Genomic DNA, 22,558 nt, shown 5'->3' with positions numbered 1-22,558 from the left:
TCAGGAGTAAGAACAGAATAACCATCAGTACAGATCTTGAATATCCATTGGGAGTAAAGAAGGTGATGTCTTTATTCCAGACCCTCACAATGTGGTGGGGAGCATAACAGTCGATAAATAGTAAAAGTATGGGACATGTATTGGAACGATCTGTGAGCAAACTACAACTCTTATAAGCTTTGTAGACAACAAAAGCAATGATTGGCCACTCTGCGTTAAAAGCACTTCCGCATGTACGGCAGCGCAGATTATAAGTTTGTATTCCTGTTTGTGCTTCCACCGGAGACTCCGTCCCACTGCTCGGGGTGGTAAGGGTGCTTTTGAGCAGATCCTTTGTTTTCTCCTTCAGTCTGCCTTTGTGAAGTCTGTGTGGCTTGGAGTTCTTTCTGCTTTCGTTATTGCACAAGCCATTTTGGAGAACCCCTTTTGTCTGTGAACTCAGCTTTATATGCCCTCATGGTTTTCCTTGACGGGTTTCATTACAAGAGGTTTTGGGGGCTGACATTTCTTCCTATTGGATGTTCTTTACAATGGTCATAGATTTACAGATTGGGCATTATATGATTGTTTAAATGAAAGACTATCGTTTTAGGCTATTTGATTCTTGTTTATTTTTGGAAAAAGACAAAACAAGACAGTTGCCTGTTATAAACAACATAAACCAAGAATCTATTTATGTTGGCTACAATGATCATGAGACATTGATATCTATTCTTATACAGCATGGCAAATCACAATTGAATGAGAAAGCGCTATATGCAAAATGCACACATTTTTCATGGTGGTGATATTTATTATGTTTCCTTTCTTTCACCATTTAACAGGGGTGTTATAGAATCCTGGGATAGTGGTTCTTCCCCTGTGAGGCAATGCACCTCTTTAATATTGGTAGGTAATTAGTGTAGCCATCAAGGTGACATAGACTTCATAGGATTGAAGTCCCTAAGTAATACTTCCTTACTATTTCAGCTACCTTGAAAGAGCAGGCATATCATAGGAGCTGATTTGGTATCGATCCTTCTATGACTCAACGCTTAGGATTATATTTTATGTTACAGGTAGCAAATGGTAATATGAGCTAGATTATTACACTAATGTTAGGAGTAATTGCACAAACTTATTTGTATTACAAGTCTCTTTCCCCGCATTCTCTTCCTTTCCTCACTTGATCACCGTAAGCTTCTGTGCTGTAATAGCAATTAGAATTGAGAATAGCAAGAAGTGGACTTGTTGAGCAACTAACTAACCCCGAGGAACTAGATCATGACAGCATTACAGAATAATATGGCCAAGTAATCATCACCTCCTAGTCGGTTTGGTGCCAAAATGGCCTCTCTAGATGACGTGTTAGCAGCTTTAGCAGTGGTTCAACAGGAGGTAACTTCTTCAAGAGTTGGGACAGCAGCCTTACAAGACCAAATCGATAGAATGTAGCAGAATCCTTTTAATATTAACAACAGAAGAACGATTTGGGGTGCTTCATGGTTGTCTACCGGGAACACATCACAAAACCCCCCAATCACAGTTAGTGTACCGAATCCCATACCCCTAACAGCACCAGAACGGTTCCAGTGAGACATTACGGAGGTGCAGGTATGTCTCACGCAAATACTCTTACACTTCACTTCTTGTCCTAAGGCTTTTACAACCAATCAGGCTAGGGTTGCTTTCATTATCTCTTATTTAGCAGGGTACACTGCTCAATGGGCAGTACCTCTAATAAGAAGAGATGATCTGCTTCTATATGATTAGGTAGAATTTCATAGGGAATTTGAGAAAGTCTTTGACTGCAGAGCTCACACATTTTCAGCAGATAGAGAACTGTTGGAATTAAAACATGGAAAAAAAGATTTGCTAGTATACTGACACACATTTCAGAAGTTGGTGTCTGAAACACATTGACCAGAAGAGAAAAAAGTAGCCTTATTTCATCAAGGTGTGCGAGAAGAACTAAAAGATGTTCTAGCACAAATAGACCCCCAACCTACTAGATGCACTAATTTAACCTTGCATTTGAATTACCATCTGTGTGAACGCCAAGGGGATTAAAGAAGACTCGAAAGGCCAGCATCACGGTTTGATAGAAATCGAAACATGTGAGGGAGGGTTGGGTAATTTGGCAGAACCCATGGACATCAGTTCCATCAGAGCCTCCCTCTCTCAGGAAGAAAGAGAAAATCGAAGAAAGAATGGTCTTTGCCTCTATTGTGGCAAAAAGGGCCATTTTGTAAAAGATTGTTTAGCAAAACCCAAGAATAGGGTGTGTTGGTCTGAAGTGCCAGATGTCAATACTGAAAAGAAAGCAGAAAACTATTTATCTCAAGGGAAAAGGAAGGGTACACCTAAAGCTATACTGAGATTCCATCGCTGAGTGAAGGTAAACAACAACAATGAGAACATTTCTTTCTATCCATTAAGGTGAAAACACAGAAAGGCTTGCAACCTACTCAGGCCATCATAGATTCCGGAGCAACACTGTGAACGAGACGGTAGCTCAAGGGTTGCATTTGATGTTGATAGAGAAGAAAACTCCAGAAAATGTGTTGGCAGTAGACGGGAGGGATCTTGCCTCTGGTCCTATTAAATATCATACTGAAAACCTTTTTGTAAAATGCGATTGCTTTTAGAAACCCTACAGTTTGATATCATAAAAGCCACACAGTATGGTTTAATACTAGGGTTACCATGGTTAAAACAGCACAATCCAACTATAGACTGGAGGAACAATTCTCTTGTTTTTGATTCTTTGTTCTGCAGAGTACATTGTTTTACAGCTTTGGTCCATGCAGTGAAGGCATTAACTTAGGGTCACAGCATAGCTACAGCAGCGGAGAAGGGCATTGTTCTTCCAGAACAATATTACGAATACCGGATGTCTTTAATGAAAAACAAGTAGATGTTCTACATAGACAGTAGACATAGACAATATGACTGCCAGATTGATTTGGTACCTGGGGCAGTGGTCCCATATAGCAGGATCCATGCCCTCACAGAACCTGAAAATGGACACTTGAAGCTTTATATGGATAATTATCTAGCCAATGGGTTTATACACCCCTTCAAATCACCTGCCTCTTCGCCTCTGTTCTTCATACCCATGGCAAATGGCAAGAGGAGATCGTGTATAGGCTTCAGAGCTCTGAACAATTTAACTGTAAAAAAAATGCTATCTGTTACCTCTAATTCCTGTTCTACTAGATCAGGTCAAGACAGTTAATATATATATACAAAGTTGGATTTAAAAGGAGCTTATCACCTGGTACGGATGATAGAAGGCAGTGAATGTAAGACTGCCTTCCAAACACGGTATGGTCCCTTTGATGGACCATTTGTTCCCATTTATGGTAATGCCTTTTCAGCTCTGTAAAGCACCAGCTGCCTTTCAATACTTCTTGAATGATGTATTAAGAGAATATTTGGATGTGTTTTTGGTGGTGTACATTGATGATACTCACAGAAAGCCGCTGATCATGAACAGCATGTGTGTTTGGTGTTACAAGCCCGTAGAGTGGACAGGTTGTTTTTTAAACTCAGTAAGTGTGGGTTTTATGTGCCTGAAGTGGAATTCTTAGGAGTGATGTTGTCAGCCAATGGCCAAGAAATGGCTGAGTGAAAGATCCAGACTTTAGAAGAGTGGCCTACCCCTTTGAATGTTTGGGATATACAGTATTTCAGGGGTTTGCTAACTTCTACAGAAGGTTCATCAATCAGTTTTCTAAAATTAGGGTTCCAATATCTAGGCGCTTATGTAAGAATACACCTTTTGTATGGTCAGAAGAGAGAGGAAGAACAATCATTCAGGCAAATGAAGCAGGCATTCACCACTGCACCAACATTACCTAATCACAATCCTGATAAACCCTACATAATAGAAGCCAATGCTTTGGAAGTAGTCAAAGGAGCTATCTTATCACAAAGACATGAGACAACAAGACAAATGCACCCAGTGGCAAATATGTCACAAAAATTGAATGAGGCAGAATCACACTATAGAATTGCCAAGAAATAATTGTTGGCCATAAAAAATGCCTTCAATAAGTGGAGGCACTACCTGATGGGGTCAAAATATCTCATAACAGTATGTACAGATCGCCATAATTTACAATTCATAATGTCTGCTAGAATTTTAACCCCAGGCAACTAAGGTGGATGATATTTTTTTCTGAGTTCAACTTTACAGTAACGTGCAGACCAGGCAGTGAGAATAGCAAAGCAGATGCTTTGACTGGACAAGAATCAGTACAGGTGTCCACAGAACAAAAAGCTCAGTCAATACTGAGACCAACTCAGCACAATTGTAACAAATTTCCAGATGGAAACATTGGCTTAGAACTCATCCTAACTGGAGACTTCAGAAAGGTCTTCCCAATTGCGGAAAACAATTGCTGATTCTGCATAAAACTCGACAAAAGGACGTTTTTTGTTGGTGTCATAATGTACCTAGCACAGGCCACAAGGAGGTAGAAAAATCTCTTAATCGAGTACTGAGACAATTCTGGTGGTCTATAGTGAGAAAAGATTTGCAACAAATAGTCCAGGAGGGTAGAGTTTGTGCACAAGCAAAGACAGATCACCAAAAACCACAAGGGTTATTGCAACCATTACCTACCCTACGAAACTCTTGGGAAACCACATCATTAGACTTTATAGTAGGGTTGCCTAGGGTTAATGGATGCACAACAATCTTGGTGGTAGTTGATAGCCTTACGAAAATCCTACATTTCATTGCTTGTGCCCAGTTACTATAAGCAGGTCAACTTGCTCACCTATTGTTAACTCATATTATTCATCTTCATGGTCTGCACAAGATCATTGGGTCTGATAGGGGAACCCACTGCACAGCACAGTTTTGGAAGATCTGGTGCACAGCCTTACACATGACATCTGCCAAGTCTACAGGTTTTCACCCTCAGACTGATGGCCAGACAGAACGATTGAATCAAACCTTGAAACAGTACTTACATTGTTAAGTAGAAGAAAACATTGACTCATGGGTGGATTTGCTATGAGTTGCAAAATAGCATACAACAGTGAAAAACACAGTTCAATGCAAACCACTCAGTTTTACAGTTTTACAGCATATATGGGTTCCATCCACATTTCATAGATTTGTTACATCCTTCAGGTACCTCTAATCTACCCGAAGCTCATAAAAGAGTGACACATATACAACAGACATTGAAACATATCAGGTGAACCTACAGAAGCCAAGATACATTATAAGAAAACAGCAGACAAATATCGGAGAGTAGGGCCAATATATCACAAAGGAGATGTGGTATGGTTGTCCATCAGCAATATTCATTTTCGGAGATATAGTATTTTCAATCCTCAGTTTATTGGACCATACAAGATCACAAAATATATACATCCTGTAACTTTCCAGTTAGCAATACCTAAGGCACTCAAAATACATCCAGTCTTTCATATTTCATTACTGAAACTTTCCAGTACAAAGGTTAAAATGACACCTCCCCCTGTGTGGGTTGATAATGACCCTGAATATGAGTTCAGTAAAATATTGGGTTCCAGAAAAGGGGGGTCAAAGTTGTGGTATCTTGTTGCATGGAAAGGTTATCGGGCTGAAGAGAATTCGTGGGAACCTGCCACGGCATTCATGAACCACATCTCATACGTTCTTTTCATGCGAGATGTCCTACAAAGCCTGGACCCTGTCAGCATTCCTTGGGAAAGGGATATTCTGTTACACCCAAGCTTAAGATATTGATCGCTGTCAGGCCAAGAACATATTAACCCTCTGTAAAGATCCTGAATATCCCTTGACAGTAAAGAAGTTGATGTCTTTGTTCCAGACCCTCACGATGTGGTGAGGAGCATTACACTCAATAAATAAGAGAAGTATGGGGCAGGAGTTGGGACAATGTGTGAGCAAACTGCAACTCCCACAAGCCTTGTAGACAATCAAAGCATTGATTGGCTGCTCAGCATTAACCCAGAAAGTCTATAAAAAGAACTTCCACATGTACAGCAGTGCAGATTATTTGTTTGTATTCCTGTTCATGCTACCGCTGAAAAACCCTGTCCCGCTGCTCGGGGTGGTAAGGGTACTTTGCACCAGAGCCTTTGTTCCCTCCTTCAATCGCCCTTTGTGAAGAAGGTGGGGCTTCAAGTTATTTCTGCTTACGTTATTACACAAGCCATTTTAGAGAAACCTTTTGTCTATGAACTCCGCATTCTATGTCTTCGTGGTTTTCCTTGTGAGATTGCATTACAAGAGATATTGGGGGTTGATATTTCTTCCAATTGGATGTTCTTTACAATGGTCATGTTTCTACGGATTGGGCATTATATGATTGTTAAAATGAAGACCATATGATTCTTGTTTCTTTTTGGAAAAGACAAAACGAGTCTGTTGTTTGTTATAAACAGCATAAACCAAGTATATATTGGCTACAATAATCATGAGACATTGATACCTATTTTTATACAGCATATTATTATGCATAAAGCTTGCTTTATGCGCAAATCGCAATTGAATAAGAAAGCGCTATGATATGGAATATACACACATTTATCATGGTGGTGATATTTATTATGTTTACTTTCTTTTCTCATTTAACAGGGGTGTTATAAAGTCCTGGAATATTGGTTCTTATCCTGTGATGCAAAGCACCTCTTTAATGTTGGTAAGTAATTACATTAGCCATCAAGATGATATAGTCTTCCTAGAGTTGAAATCCCTGAGTAATACTTCCTAACTATTTCAGCTACTTTGAAAGAGCAGGCGTATCATCGGAGCTGATTTAGTATAGCTTAATGCTTAAGATTATATTTTATGTCACAGGTAATGAATGGTAATAAGAGATATATTATTACATAGTACTTGTTAATGTTTGGAGTAATTACATCTACTTATTTGTATTACAGGTCTCCTTCGCCGCTGTTCCCTTCCTTTCCTTCTCTCGCTTGATCACCTCAAGCTTCTGTGCTGTAATAACAATCAGAATTGAGGCTAACAAACAGACCCTGATGGACTTGATCACAACAGTGTTACAAAAAGTCAAATCTCCAGTTCTACTGATTCGTTTTTTATCATATCATTCTGATATCATTGTATTTACTAAAATTTTCTCTATGTCTCTAAAGCGGTGTAGGTTTTTTCTTGTAGAGCGTTTTTACTTTATTACTGTTTGTGTGTTGCATAAATGCTGTATACATTGCCTCTAAGTGAAGCCTGACTGCTTTTGTCCCAAGCTATCAGAGGGTTAAGCACTGGTTAATTTAGTGACTCACTGTGCCTCACCGTGACAAGGATTGTGTTTATTATTTGAGAGGGGCTTCCACCCGTCTCGACTAATAACCCAGTTTCTTACAATTAGTGAAAATGAAAAGCCTGAACTGTTGGACCAATCTCTAGGCTTACAAGTTCACCAAATTTGTAATCAATCTTAAGCAACAAAACTACCTTTCCAGCAAAATAACCACATTATCATTATCAGCAAAGAAAAGCTCATTGAGTCCAGTTAGACACGGAAGTCTGCTGAATCCCTAGACTCCTTGGCTTGTTCTACAGGTTATGAAATCAAAGTAGGAGGATCCACCACATCTAAAAGCTTATCCCAACACTAGACCCAGACCATGTAACTACCATTCTTTGAATGAACAAATAACATTTTATTTGAACCTTGAAAATTCTTGCAATGAAACAGACATCATACTATGGAGAAACCAAGACTTGCACCCTTGACCCTTAGAATTTAACCTTTAGGCCTCAAGTAGCCTCCCACTTTGGGTGAAAAAAGTAACCATTGTAATATCTCATTCAGGGGTAGCAGAGGAATTGGGGTGCTGAATAAGAAGAATGAAACATGGGGTTAACATTGCCAGGATGCTCCTGTCTTTAGGGATGGGAACAATGGACATAGTTTGTCTTTCTGACATGTCAGGACCAAAACAAAAAAGTATTGGAATCATTCCACTATCAATGTCTGAATCAGTGTTATTGTAAGTATCATAACCATATTTTTTGCATTATCTAGGAAAACAGTAGGTAATTTCTTTGTCTTGCATTCTACCTCCAGGCGTAAGGGTCAAAGGATTGACTAATTGTTGTTCTGTCTAGGCAGTTGAAAACCACTAATTGCATTACAGAGTGTCCTGGAATCATCCCAGTTATCATTGTCTGAACCAGTGGTATCCCAGGCCTTATGAAAATGCTCATGTTTAGAATTAAAGAACATTTATTTTTTAGGGTTGAAGTCTAAATTTCTTTGGTTACTGAGAAAGACTCACCAAAAGAGTATGCACCTTTAGGATCAGATGTGTGCAGCCTGCTACTGCCAGCACATGGGAGTCAGGTTTACAGTAATTGCAGAGACCAAGGAATTAATATTTTAAACCATGAACTTTAAAAAAGAAATTTAGATGAATGAGTACATGCTATGTTTTAATATTTCTTCCTGTTAAAATTCAGAATCATACTAAAAAAATAGCAGACTCTTCATAAATATTGTTATCAAACTCAAATGAACACAAACATCAACTACAGCAGTATTCACACAATCACACATTGGCATACAAGGTTTAGAAATTAGTAGGGCCAGACAGGCTCAACCTGTAATTAGCATTTTTACTGTTTATGTTATGGACCAAATAATCTGACGTCTATATGCAAAACACCATGAACCATTCCCTCCTAAATGTTTTCGCCAATGAATAGAAGTCCAAGGTGAGGGCCATAAATGCATGTGAGCAGTCATGAGACCCATAATTAGGCCAGTGCTGAATATATTCTACAATAGCAATGCATGCTCATCCTTGAAGTGTTAATATCATATATTTAAACAAAATGTCAGTGCAGAAAATGTGGTGTGCCAGTGCTGGAAGCCCAAGTAGAAGCAAATGAGAAGCACTACTGCTGGAAACATAGCTCAGTTCTGCCAAACGCATCAGATTTGCAAAAATAAACAAATTTCAAACACATGTCTAAGAACAGACTACAGAAAGGAGTGACATTGAGTACTTAATTTATGGTTGATAGGCAAGAAATAAATTGCTATTTATTTATAGAAACAAAGCTCATGACTGATTGGTGGGTTCAGTTTACCTCCACCTGTAGTTTGTGGCCCAGGCTTTGCTGAAAAATGTAGTTTTGTGATTTGTGGCTACTATAATAAAGGTAGCCAGTCAGTCAGTCAAATCAACTTTATTCGGCTGGTTAGAGCCATAAAAGAACAACATAAAACATCTATGGACATAAAACATCGTAAAAGCATCATTTAAATCCATTAAGAATCTATAAAGGTAGCAAGTTAAGAAAGCATAGTATGATTGTTAGACCTGCCACTCTTGGGAGGTAGTCCCCCAAACCTTTTGTCTTCACCCCTTCTCCTTGCTGAACACGTTTTTGTTGGTTTTAGGACTCTGTGCACTTTACCACTGCTAACCAGTACTAAAGTGCTTATGCTCTCTCCCTAAAAAATTGTGAAATTGGCCTACACCTAATTGGCACATTTAATTTCTTTGTAAGTCCCTAGTAGATGGCACTGCATATACCCAGGGCCGGTAAATCAAATGCTACTAGTGTGCATGCAACACTCATTGTGCCATTAGCTAAAGTAGCAGTTTAAAATATGTCTCAGGCTTGCCACTGCAGTCAGAAGCGCAATTTAAAACAGTCATTTTGACCTGGCCAATGAAACCTTTTGGGAGGCCTAAACATTTGTTTTTAATACATATAACCCACCACTAAGTCAGGCCCTAAAAGCTTTTTAGGGCAGGGTCCATGGTATTTAAAAAGTGGTGCATGACGTTATAAGTTTTACATGTCTTGGCAGGGAGCAACTCCCAAAGTTGTTTTTCATTGTTGTATGGCCTATCTCTCCCATTGCCTAACACTAGGTTAGCTTTCTACCTTTAAATAAGTGCTAACTTCAGACTGGGAGTAGAAATAAAAAATTGTGTTTACTCTCAAGTGGATAGTAATTTAAAATCCTCTTTAATGGTGAAGTTGGATTTTAAGTTGCTATTCTGAAAATGCCACTTTTAGAAAGTTTAACAGAACTATACAGTGTATGGGTGCTACAATTCATTTGGAGACTACAAAAAACAGAACCACCGTATTGGATTTAGTGGTCTTAGTAATTTAATTCACCTTCAATTTACTTTGCTTCTTTGAAAGAAAGAGTCATGGACATTTCAAACATGTCGTAAATGAAAGAACACCGGTTCTAGATATATATAAAACATACATAATTACAGAAATTAATACAAAATGAAAAACATGTGAATACATACACATAACAATTGATAGGCAGACCTATCCTTCATTTCTAGTTGAAAAGAATGGCAGTCAACAGATTTATACACTAGTCAAAATGTAAATCCTGCCATTACAAGCTAGTTGGGAGAGAATGGAACAACAGCCTGATTGTCATGTGTGTTGGCTGCTTGTAGTCCAAACTGATTAAAGTCTTGTCCAACTAGCTGGGTCAACGCGTTTCGAAACCCTTGAAATCTTTTCGGGTTCTCCTCAGGACCAGGATTAGGTCACACACTACAAAACAATGATGACAAAAAACAATGTTTTAATTCTTTGTGCAGAATTATTCCTTTTACCCTACAAAACATCTTTTGGTGCAGGTTCTACACTTACCATTAGTGATCAGTTCTGGAACACACATTGATGTCCAGTGTTAAGGCTTGTTGTCTTGCTAGCGAATCTTCGGTATTTAATGCAATCGGTTTCTTTGGAAGTGACGCAGAGCGATGCAAAGCCTCACAAACCAGTGCCTCGTAGACCTCGCATCAATGACAGACATTACCACTCCCAGCACACTGAACTCGGTCTTCCACCTGGTCTGCACTCCATCGTGGTCGGCCTAGGTCTCTGACTTTGTCCCGCTCCAGCACGACCAGATACCCACACTTTGCGCTTTGAACCTTTTGAAGCTATTGTTACCTAAACTTTTAAACACTCATATACCAGATTCTACTGATTGGATTTTCATTGTTTTTGTGTAATTTTATTTATTAAAATTTACTCTGTTTTCCTAAATTGCTTTGGGATCTTTATTGTGTTGTGTTTTCACTTTATTACTGTTTGAGTGCTGCATAAATACTTTTCAGATTGCATCTAAGTTAAGACTGACTACTTGGTGCCAAACTAACAGAGGGTTACACACGGGTTAATTTAGTGACTGTTTGTGGTTTACCCAGACAAAGATCGTGGTTCAGATTTAGGTGGGTCTTCCACCCTCCTAAACTAATAACCCAATTTCTTACAAGGTACCTCTGTTCTTGTAATAACATTTGTGCATAGATGATTGAAAGCTGTTTGACCTATTGATAGATCAGTACCTATATCGATGAGGACCTGGATAGAAGACATGTTAATTCAGTAGTAGTAAAATCAAAATCTGGATGAGGATAGATAGATAGATAGATAGATAGATAGATAGATAGATAGATAGATAGATAGATAGATAGATAGATAGATAGATAGATAGATAGATAGATAGATAGATAGATAGATAGATAGATAGATAGATAGATAGATAGATAGATAGATAGATAGATAATGGTCATGTGGACTGCTAAATATGAATGGATGGATGGCTAGATGGATAGAGTGAGTGATGGATGAATGGATGGAAGGGTGATCAATAGCCAGCGAGGTCAAAAATGTATGTATGAGAAACGTGCTTATCAAGCGTTTTTACTAGAGTGATATCACATACAGGGAAGATTGAACTTGGGTCCTCTGTTTTCATACACTATTCCAGTGCAGGAAACTTTGTGGGATCATGTATATTTTCATTAACTCAGGTCCCAAATGGAAACCATAATATAGATGTTTCTCTAGACATTCTTACCTTTTCCACACTTGTCCAAGCTGCCGTTCGTTTTTTTGCACACAGAAATGGCCAGAATATGTTATTTTTGTCATTGCTTTGTATCGTTTACTAATCTTTGCACAGCCGGTTGGTGAGACTAAGCTGAGAGAAATATTGTGCTCAGCTCCCAGTCTAAGTTCCCCCACTCCAGGCACATCATGAGGGGGGTGCGGGGGGGGGGGGGGTGAATTCAAGTGATCAACCTACTTTAATGAGATTTCGTGCAAGAATCAATTGCAGTCCTCGGGGGGTGCCGAGAGATCCGCAATGTTCTATGGAACCATTAATTCCAGCCTGTTGACTTTTATGTCCTGACCTTTTGTTGGCTATTATCGTGGGTCTTAAAGGGTTACGGGGCTGCCCGCTCCCCCTCCTCCCTTCTTTGACTCCCCCGCCCCATCCCTCTTAGCATCCCTGTCAGAGCCCCGCTCTCTATCTGGTCACTAGGGGCACTGGGCGGCCCTCACAGCCAGACACACGGTGCAGAAACGAGTGTTTATTTTGCTCTGGTGCAGACTGTGAGGCAGCTGCAGCCGCGAGGCTCCGAACGCTGCGCGTGGAATATGCGCAGACCTGACTAGTGCTTTGTATTCCAAGACACGAGATGGACAGGCGGCGCAACCTCGGTTACACGGGAGAGTGATTTCACCGTCGCCTTTTCTTCGGCCATTTGACAGGAGGCTGAGAGGTGAAGTTCGCGCGGGTTCTGCGTTAAGACAGAGAAAGGTAAGAACAGTAGAAGTAGTATACACTTTTTTTCTTTAACTACACTAGAGAGCATTGAGAGAAGCAGTCTGCGGAGATGGTTGACTTCAATTTTAAGAGGTAATAGTTTGCCCCATCAAGGAACAGCGGCATTTTATAAGATGTTTCGTGGGTACAGAACACCCCGTTGTTTTTAATGGATGATGTGTTGATAAGCTGTGGCAATTCCCCAAAGTTGCAGGATCGGTGCTTGCACACAGGGTTTCGTTGGAAGTAATACGCAGCTTGTATGTGTTGAATACGTTTCCTCTACAACTGTATAGTTCTCGCTTATAGCTTCCTTTTACAAGCAGAGCGCTGACACAAAGTGCTGGACATTATTTGACAACACTAAATGGATGGGGGGGCAGACTGCCCTTGCACCGCGTGCCATTCCAGGGGCAGCATTACATCGATTGCACTGTTGCAATTTCGCACTAACATTTCCGGATAACATTTAGTTAGTGTTTCCAAAATGAACAGGTTACATCCAGGGCTTTAATTGGGCCGGGCCCTGCCGGGTCTTAGCACCAGAAGCTCTTAAATGCAGGTGCTGAGACGGGTCCCTATACGGCTCTCCATTTTTGTCCTGACCCTCGGGGTGAAAAATAAAATCTTAACTCTGCAGAAGTACTGCTCAAAGCCTATGATGTAGCTTCAAGGAGACTCGTTTTAGTGCTTTTACAGCCTCATCATTTCAGAACTGAAGAATGTTGAATATTATATGCAACAAAGCCATAGTTGTTGCTCATTTATTTTATGCAACTATCAATCATTGACAAAGCCAATAACCCTGACGTGTTGTAGGTATAGTGTTACTTGTGTATCATATCTAGATACAAGGACAGAAACAGCAAAATACTAGTCGGGCTGCACACTATGCTGAGCACAGATTTTTAGCTTGTGTGTTTTTAAGCCACCCCCCTAATTACATCGTCCATGCCCCTTTGAGAGACCCCCAGTTTTTCATTCCCACTTAAAGCCCGGGTTACATCAAGCAATTTTGAGGCAATATTTCCGAGTTACACTGATTACCCTGGCGCTGGTGCTATTTTACACCAAAATATGCGACTTACATTGATTGCTCTACTGTCAGTTTAACTTTCCAGCAACATTTCTGGATCAGCTCAGTGTCACTGGTGGAGATGCAGTTTTATACCAATGCTTGCATGACATTTCAACGGATCGATGCAACGGATCGGTTTTCTCAGCAGTTGGTGAAATGATTCCCTACGTGATGGAGTATAAATTGTGGTGCAAATTGCACCAGTGCAATCAACGCAACCTGGAACTGGCGGCCCCAAATTTCTCCGGTGTATTTCTGGAAGGGTCCCTGTTTTAATTATTTATTTTTGGCGAAGAGTCAAAGTGAAATAAAATACATGGTTTACATTCTTACGTTGCCCCATGCCAGGTGTGAATAGCTCACCCATTTCTGTTTTATATGTCGAAATTTCGTACTTAAACACCTTCATTTGTAGCAGGAGAAGGACAATAGCACTACTAGAATAAAGAAGACATGGCGTCTTCCTGATACACCCCAACGTCCTCAGCACCACTTCTTATTTTGAGACAAGACATTTTACTTCATTAAAACATACATAACTTTCCTCTTGGGGTGTGACCTGTTCCTATTTTAGCCCCTCCACATCCAGCTGTATTAAAATAAAAAATATGACTCTTACTCACACCTGACTTAGGGCATGAGGAAACTCTGTACATAAATTGACTCATTCTTATATCTTGACCTGTCTAAGAAATAACATAAATATTTGCAGCTATGAAACTGTAACTTCTGAGTAAGGCAGTCAGTGGTGCCATTTTTTACACTTATATTACAAATGTATATCTTTACAGATATTTGTGCAGAATTGTTTATCAAGTGTGCATGGGAAAAAACATATTTCTCTACAGAATCTCCATTAAATGTATTTAAAAAAAAAATATTCAGGGATAGTTGTTTTTCAATAGAATATGTTCACGAGGCAGGTTGCAATTTGCGACCCATTGTGAAAGGCTACAATCACAGGGATGGTGGCCTTCTGGGGTCAGCAGACCACCATGTCTGTGATTGCTTTTTAAATAAAGCAATATTTTTTTTGTAACGCATCCCGTTTTCCTTAAAGGCCCTATCCATCTTGTTATGGGACACAAGGATGTGTCAAGCAGGATTGCATGTGCTAAATTTGAAACTGGGGTACAGCTTTAAAAATGGACCAGCTGTGACTGATTCTTCAGCGAATTTGATGCATATGAATGGAAATATGTCTAATATGCTCAATATTTTAGTCATCTTTTGTTCCAGTCGTTATAAATAAAAGAAATTTGGAGGGAATTTGTTTTTTTTTTGCTTAAAGCTAACTTTCAATAGTTTATTAACTAACTTACTGCCTTTTCTGTCTTAAGGGTTCATATAAGAAAATGTCAGATTGGGGAATTGATAGGACAAAATGATAACATTAATTATAAGAATAATGATACCAAAACTAAGTAGAACAACTACAACGATAATAACAGTAATTGTTATAATAAAAACATTATTCTTATTAGAAAAAGGCAATCGCCTACTCAGAAAATTTCAAAGGAAATTTAACCCCTTCCCCGCTCATGACGGAACCGCTCCGTCATGAGCCACGGTTGCCGTGTGCTCATGACGGAGCGGTTCCGTCATGCCACGACCGTTGGCGGCCGCTCCGCCCACGCGGTGCTGTTTCCCCGCCTGTGCGGGGGGACAACGCAACTGGGCTCCGTCATGACGGAACCGTTCCGTCATGAGCACAGCTCAACCGTGGCTCATGACGGAGCGGCTCCGTCATGAGCACAGCGCCACCGCGCTGCCCCCCCGCACCCCCCAGCGCTGCGGCGGAATTCCCGCCGCAGCGAAGGGGTTAATGTAACGTATGCCAGTGACTTACCTACAAACAGAGAATTATTTATAGTCACTGAAGGAGATAAAAAGAGATGAACTTGGAGCATGGCAGTGTCTCGTAAAGCTTTAGAGTTATAAAAGAGATAGAAGAGTTCAACAATTCAAGTGAAGAGTTGAGGAAATTATTTCACAAGCAGAGTGTCAATCTGTAGACGATGACTACCATCGCATGGACACCCTGTACAAAGACATACATACATCTTGGCTCGATATCATGGTCCATATTGAGTCTGTTGCCAAAGATCAATTTTACAGGAGGAGGTACAACGCCATACATTTTTTATCAAATGTGCAGCAACATTTGGTGCACCAGAGAGGATCTGATGGTAGTTCCATCATTTCCAATGGGCAGATGAACCTCCAAATCAGGCAATGCTCACGGCAATTTATGTTTTCAGGATTAACATCTGTGCCTATTGCCACATACCATTGCCAGGTTACCACTTGTTTAGACTGTCTGGGTCTTCAAAGTGCCTATCACGGAAGTAAAGAGAATGTTTGGGTCTTTCCGGTGGCCCCCATTGGTGAGTGAAATCACAATCCGTGGGGGTCCCTCTTGCTCTCAAGACCCCGCTGCCCTAAGGCCCTGAGTATATGCTCAGAGCAGGTAGTCAGGACTGCTATTAAAGGTCTATGCACCAGCCTAGCTCTCCTTGGCTGTTGCGGGGGTATAAGGCTCCTGCAAAGGTAGGGTCCCAGCCCTTAACTGCCCATTAACCCCTTTCCCCCTGAGTACCCTAAATTCACCAGCAAAGTTGGTGGTTGTGCTTCCTTATATACAGCTTTGCATCAGTCATAGAGCTTACTCCTCCAACATGTGTGATGGAGCAAATGTGCGCTGGTGCACACAAAGCCACTGTGCGCCTTGAAGCATGCAACCGCTGAACAATATTCTGCTGTAATTTGGCCTCTTTATTATTCAGGACAATTTGCAAATGAAACTGTATCTATTAACACAAACTTTAATATTATACTAAAGGAGCAGGTCACTAGACGAACTAGCAGACTATATTGTTCTTATTGCTGTGATTTCCCGTCTGATTCATTCGTCGTTACACATATTGTTTCCTTTTGCAGTGAATGATACAGAAAGTAGGTTACTCGATTATTCTAAAAATATTAATTTTTGTTTCATAGTTTCAAGATGACTAGGCCATGGAATTGCATACTCTTCTCTCTTCTTATGGTCCAGTGTACATGCTTGTCTAAAATAGCACCACAGACCACTTTCAAGTATAACCACTTCAACCATTACCACACCGTGATTCTCCCAGACGGCAAAGAAACCACAATTCACCTGCTCAAAGATATATCAAAAAGGTAAGAGAAGTTATGTATAACAAATATATTATTATTTGGGTGTTGTGCTGTCGACTGGGATAATACAAGGCTGAATCAAGCATAAGTTGGCGCTCTATGTTCTCAGAGTGGGCGAGATAGCTACAAGCATTGATGAAAACAACACACCTTAATTGAAATAGTTACATCAAAGATGTGGTTCTTCAGTAAGAAATTGTTACGTGGTGCATCCCAGTATGCAGAAAAGAATTGGTGGCAAGGCAGAAAAATGGAGAAAAAAAAATGTTTAGACATATTCACTTTTTGTTCCGTGCAGTGTTTACTTCTCACTGTTCCTGCTACATGTTGGGTTTGTATTCTTTTGTGTTTTAAAACCAAATTCACTTTTTTTTGTGTTTAACTTATAGGTTGTTGACTATCATTTGATTTTTAATTTTTACTGAATTCTCATAGTTATAACTTATTTCGTATAATAGTAGTTATGTCTTAGTTTTATTTGCCGATTTATTTTCTTCTTATTAAGGAGTACACTGTCTGCTCACATAAAGACCCGAAGCACTGACAATGCAGTAACAATTTCAGCACCAAGAACAGAGACTATTTTTGTTCAATACAGAGATTTGCAGCTCAGGGTGAAGCCACTGATCAGCTAATGCGATTATTCACTAAATGTAGCTAGAGAGAACGTGGTTACAGATTAAACGAAGAGCTTCAGAAAACCATGAACTACTCCCTATAAAAAGCAAAACGTGACATTGCTATCTTGGTTAAAGCTACAAATCGGCTAGAGATAGTAATCCTTCCCCAAGCTAGAACCAACATTTGCAATGCAATAGGTCTCGCAATTTCGAGATTTTGAGCTGTTGGCATTGTAAATGACAAGGCCTTTTATTTGTGTTTAAAAAACCTTCAATAATAAAAGGCATTGTCATTTACAATACCAATAGGTCAAAGTTTCTAAAATGCAAGACTTTTAGCATTGCAAATGCTTGTTGTTTAAAAGCGCCCCATGCTCTGCTTTCACGTTAATAGAGGCTACGCCCCTTTCTTTAGACGAGCCGTGTCTGAAGAAAGGTCCGTGGCTGCTACTAAAGTGAAATCACGGTATGGGGCTCTTTTACCAAAAAATTAATTTGTTTGTCAAGTTGAAAAACAAATATTTTTTTGTACAAGCGCCCTGTGAAAGCGTGAATGGCACGCCGAATGGGCTGAATGTTGCAGGAAAGCATGTAGTGCCTGCAATAGGAGAAACCATTAAAGAAAATAGTGCTAACAGACTAAATAGGACGTACCGTGTAACAACTTAAGTAAAAGGGCCAGTCCTCATGGGAGGTTACGAAAAAACACAAGGCGGTACTAAAGAGGGACTAACAAGCCTATTAACAAATCAGAAGAGAGCATTTATGAAGGAGAATGACAAGAATGAGAGTGGGTGGGGCTTCAAGTCCATACTCCAAAACAGCATGACTCGCAGAGCAGTGCATGCGCTGCCCAGAATCGACCTAAAAATATGAACAGATCTTAAAAACCGGATAGCCAAACACGGCAAAGACCATAAAAAGTGGAGTAACAACTAACAAGAGTGATGTCCACAATATCCATTGAAAATCCAAGGCACTGAAGTCCACCAGTTTGCTTGTAAAGGTTGGCCTAAAGTAGTATATATATATATATATATATATATATGACACACAGTCAGGGCTGGACTGGCTACCGGGCGTTCTGGCATGCTGCCGAGCTGGGGGCTGATTTCGTTGATGGGGACCTGCGTGGGCTGAACGAAATTTGTTTTGCTTTGTTTATTTTGAAGCACACGCAGGTCTCCATCAACGAAATTAGCCCCCACCGCAGTGACATCAGTCCCCAGCTCGGCAGCATGCCAAAACGCCTGGTAGCCAGTCCGGCCCTGCACACCGTGCAGGCATGTTAGAGCCTCCTCCTCTCGTTAATTGATTATTTTTTCACATACGTCTTTTAATATCCTGTCCTCTGACTCACTGGTATACTATGTTTATCAGGAGCAGTTGAGGCCTCTAGATGATCGGTTGCTGAAGATGAAATGTTGCTTCCTCCACCCTTCTGATACTACTGGACGGTTTCTCAAATTAAAGCAAGAGTTTAACTACTTTGAGTTTAGCTGATATTTCTTTGAGTCTTGCCTCACAACACCAATGTCCATTATAAGTACACCTACACTGAACACTTCTGGATCTAGTGGACGGTAAGTGCCACTGTAGCCAAAACATTGTATATGTGGGCTAAAGCATTGCTGATAAGGGTAAGGGCATGTTTTTTTCCCTTCGCTGTGTCCTTTTTCTCTCCCACAGAAGAACACAGGGGCATTCTCACTTTTGCAGGATGTTTCTCATTACTGTTGTATCCATTTGCCATTGTTTTCTTATCTTTCTCTTCTTTCTCCTTTCTCTTTCTTACTCTCTCTTGCTCTTGGTCAAAATCTTATGATGAAAAATAAGTCCTGTCTACCATAAGCAACCGCAGGCAATTCCTTACATTTCCTGTTCTTGCAAAAAATGACATGACAACCATGTGGAATGGATTAGTTGCAACATGTAATGGTAAAGGAGAAATCGAAACAGTAGCAGTGGAGAGATATACATTACATGATAGGGTCTTGTGGTGAACAGTAGAAGATGCAACCACAACACCACTGGGAGCATTTAGAACTTGACCAAAAACGGGAAAAGGAAGTGGCTAGCAGTGCAAAGATGTGGCCAGCGTATAAACAACGCTTTCTTCAGCAAAGAAATATTTTGCATATTATGTTGTTGTTTCTCTTCTTAAGGTCTAAACAGTGGAGCCAAATTTGGCTGGGGTCAAAGTAGAAAGTGTCAGAGATAGAAACAGCTCCCAAATCACCAAATGTAACAGGAAGAAGAAGGGAAAAGATTCAAAGAAGGGCGTCATAAAACAAAGAATGTTGCTGATCCACTGATCTGAAAGAGTATAAAATAAGTTTAAAAAGTAATGCCATAGACTTTGAGTAAAACAAGAGGGGACAGCTCATCACAGAGGTTGTGGAGGAAGGGAATAGCAAATGCACTTCTGGACACTTGAGCGATCAGTACTTCTCTCTGGTATTCCAGTAATCAACATAGTAGTACTGTGAGTAACAAGTGGGCGTGTGACTCACACGGTGATCTATCCCAAAATTGAATTTTAGATATTGTTCTGCCCTAAAATCGGCTGCACACTATTGAGTACCACAATCTAGCTATCCTTAAACTAAGCATCTACCTACCTTGATGAGATATTTGCCTTCAAGGCACACAGATGTAGTGTTAAGAATATATTCTCTGTACTTTGCTATATATAAACCTACCTTCACAAATATTGTGATAGTAGATATTGAAATGTAGTCAGTCTCAGAGGATGATATGACGCTTCTTGATATTGTGACATACAAGCCAGTTGAAACTTCTTTTCCCAACCTTTCTTTCAGGGTATGTGTTGGTGATTTGTGCACTGCAAGGCGCATCATCATAAGTTAACATGGCTGTGTCATATCAATAGCATAGCACCGCGCACTCTGCAAATCTAAATATTATGTTAAAAAACAGACAGACATGGGGACCCTGGCAGCTGTTGCTAGAGAAAGAGAGGTGCAGACTGGAGATGGGGTGGCAGGTGGAAAGCACCCAAACCACAAGATTGCTTCTCTTGAAACCCATGTGAACAAAACTTCTGAAGCTCCAGATCCCGTAAAAAGGTCTTGTGTTCATTTCATGTCCCAACAAAGTGCAGCAGTGTGTCTAGGTTTATTGGAAGATATTTTTTCTTGCTGAGGAGATGCACTCACCAGCACTGAAAATACAACTGGAGAAGCCTGATGGGCCACAAAAGAAACAAGCATTTGCAATTCAATTGGTCTCGCATTTGCGAGATTTTGAACTATTAGCATTGTAAATTGTAATGTAACCTGTAATAATAAAAGGCATTGGCATGTACAATACCAATAGGTCAAAGTTTCTAAAATGCGAGACCTATTGCATTGCAAATGCCTGTTGTTTACAAGCTCCCTATGCTATGCTTTCACGTTAATAGAGGCCAGGCCCCTATGAAAACGTGTGTGGGGTCTTTTACAAAAAAAAAGCATTTGTTTGTCTAGTTGACAAACAAAAGCAAAAAAGGGTAAAAGTGCCCCTGAAAGCCCACATGGCGTGCTGAATGTTGCAGGAATGCATGTCATGCCTGGCGTGAGACAAACTCATTAAAGAAAATAGTGCTTACAGACTAAATAATACATTCCGTGTAACAACCGAAGTAAAAGGACCAGCCCTCGTGGGAGGTTACAAATGAAGACAAGGCGGAACTAAGGAGGGACTAACAAGCCTATTTACCAATCAGAAGCCAGCATTTACGAAGGACAATGATACAAGCCACTGAAATATGGGCAGAGAGTGGGTGGTGCTTCAAGTCCATACTCCAATACAGTATGCTTCTGAGAGAAGCATATGCACTGCCCAGGCTCGACCTAAAATGTTGCAAACAAGCGTTGTTAGAGAGCTTGCATGACGACTATCCGAATATATTGATGTACGTGGGAAAAAATATACTTTAAAAAAAAGTAAAAAACTACTAAGCTGTTAATGATTTTGTCCGTGGGGGTGGGTTTAAACTATTTAGAAACAAGCATTTTGGAAAGTAAAGACGGTAAAAGCAGGAGCAAACGTCAAACCTGGTATCATCGGGGTAAAATTAGTTTGTGTGGATGCTGGGGCAAAGCCATGTTAAAGATCGCAGCCATTCCCATAGATAAAGACTGAGAGACTGAGAAAGCATCAGTGTGCCCTTGGAAGGATTTTTTTTTTTTAAAGCGGAAAAGGCAACGCCTCATTTTTTAGGCACACACCTGGCTTGCACATGTCTACAACATGTGCGTGGTGCATACCTACAAAATAACGCAAGCAATTTTCATGTAGTCACCTATCCAAGTTAAGTTGATAACTAAAAAGATTAAAAAAAACTTTCTAGCACGTTTTTTAAGTAGGTGAGGGTAGTGGAAGCAACATAGGGGAAAGCTAAATGAGAGAGAAGCATGCAAGCGACAGAAAGCAACACGCACTACAGGAGAGACTTACAGGAGGGGGATGGATCGAAAACACATGCACTTTCATGTAGCAGTTCACAAAAGTAAAGCAAGTAGTGGAACCAAAGATGCCAGCGAATCAAAGAAATTGTAGAGAGGCAATGCTCCATGGGAGGGACAACACAAGATAGGGCACGAATAAGAAGCAGCCAAATCAGAGGGACAAGGAAAGCCAGCGAATTGTAAGCAATGGGCTGGGACCAAGGTCCTCTATCTTCTTGGAAAGTCAAAAAATGCCTTGCAACAAGCAGTGCATGACCTGTCTAGTAGGCTCAACCCAAAAAGGTAAAAAGAAGTAGTAGTAAGTGAATGGTCAGCTACACTTTGACAGTGCATCTTCAAATCCAATTGCTTCTGGGTACGGTCATCAAACACCAATGAAAGTGACTTAGCTGTGTACGAGTGACAAGGAGGTGGTATTTGCAAAGACTAGCGCCTACTAAGCGTTTTCTTGAAACAGATTTAATACTATTCTGAATGTTTCAGAGGAAGACACACATCAGTATAGTGAAATGCCCCCCTCCCGATGTGACCTACAATTTAAAAACTTTTTATAAAACACAGAGGGGCACTTTGATATAATGAACACCTTCATTGCTCCATTTTTATTTCATCCGTATCATT

The 22,558-nt window shown here is 40.2% G+C and overlaps 1 protein-coding gene across 1 annotated transcript in view; it reads left to right on the top strand.

Annotated features, from left to right (window-relative positions):
* Positions 1-12,307: 12,307 nt before the first annotated feature.
* Positions 12,308-22,558, top strand: part of LOC146867723 (protein NDNF-like) — a 59,784-nt gene continuing 49,533 nt past the window's right edge. The window contains exons 1-2 of the mRNA XM_085607169.1: positions 12,308-12,581; positions 16,666-16,848. Of these exons, the coding sequence (XP_085463295.1) occupies positions 16,673-16,848 (176 nt within the window). The 5' untranslated portion in view covers positions 12,308-12,581; positions 16,666-16,672. The remainder of the gene's footprint in view (positions 12,582-16,665; positions 16,849-22,558) is intronic.

The sequence above is a fragment of the Triturus cristatus genome, chromosome 1_2 (assembly GCF_964204655.1).
Source record: "Triturus cristatus chromosome 1_2, aTriCri1.1, whole genome shotgun sequence".
In the NCBI taxonomy this organism is placed as follows: domain Eukaryota; kingdom Metazoa; phylum Chordata; class Amphibia; order Caudata; family Salamandridae; genus Triturus; species Triturus cristatus.
This window is presented reverse-complemented; position numbering and strand designations above follow the sequence as displayed.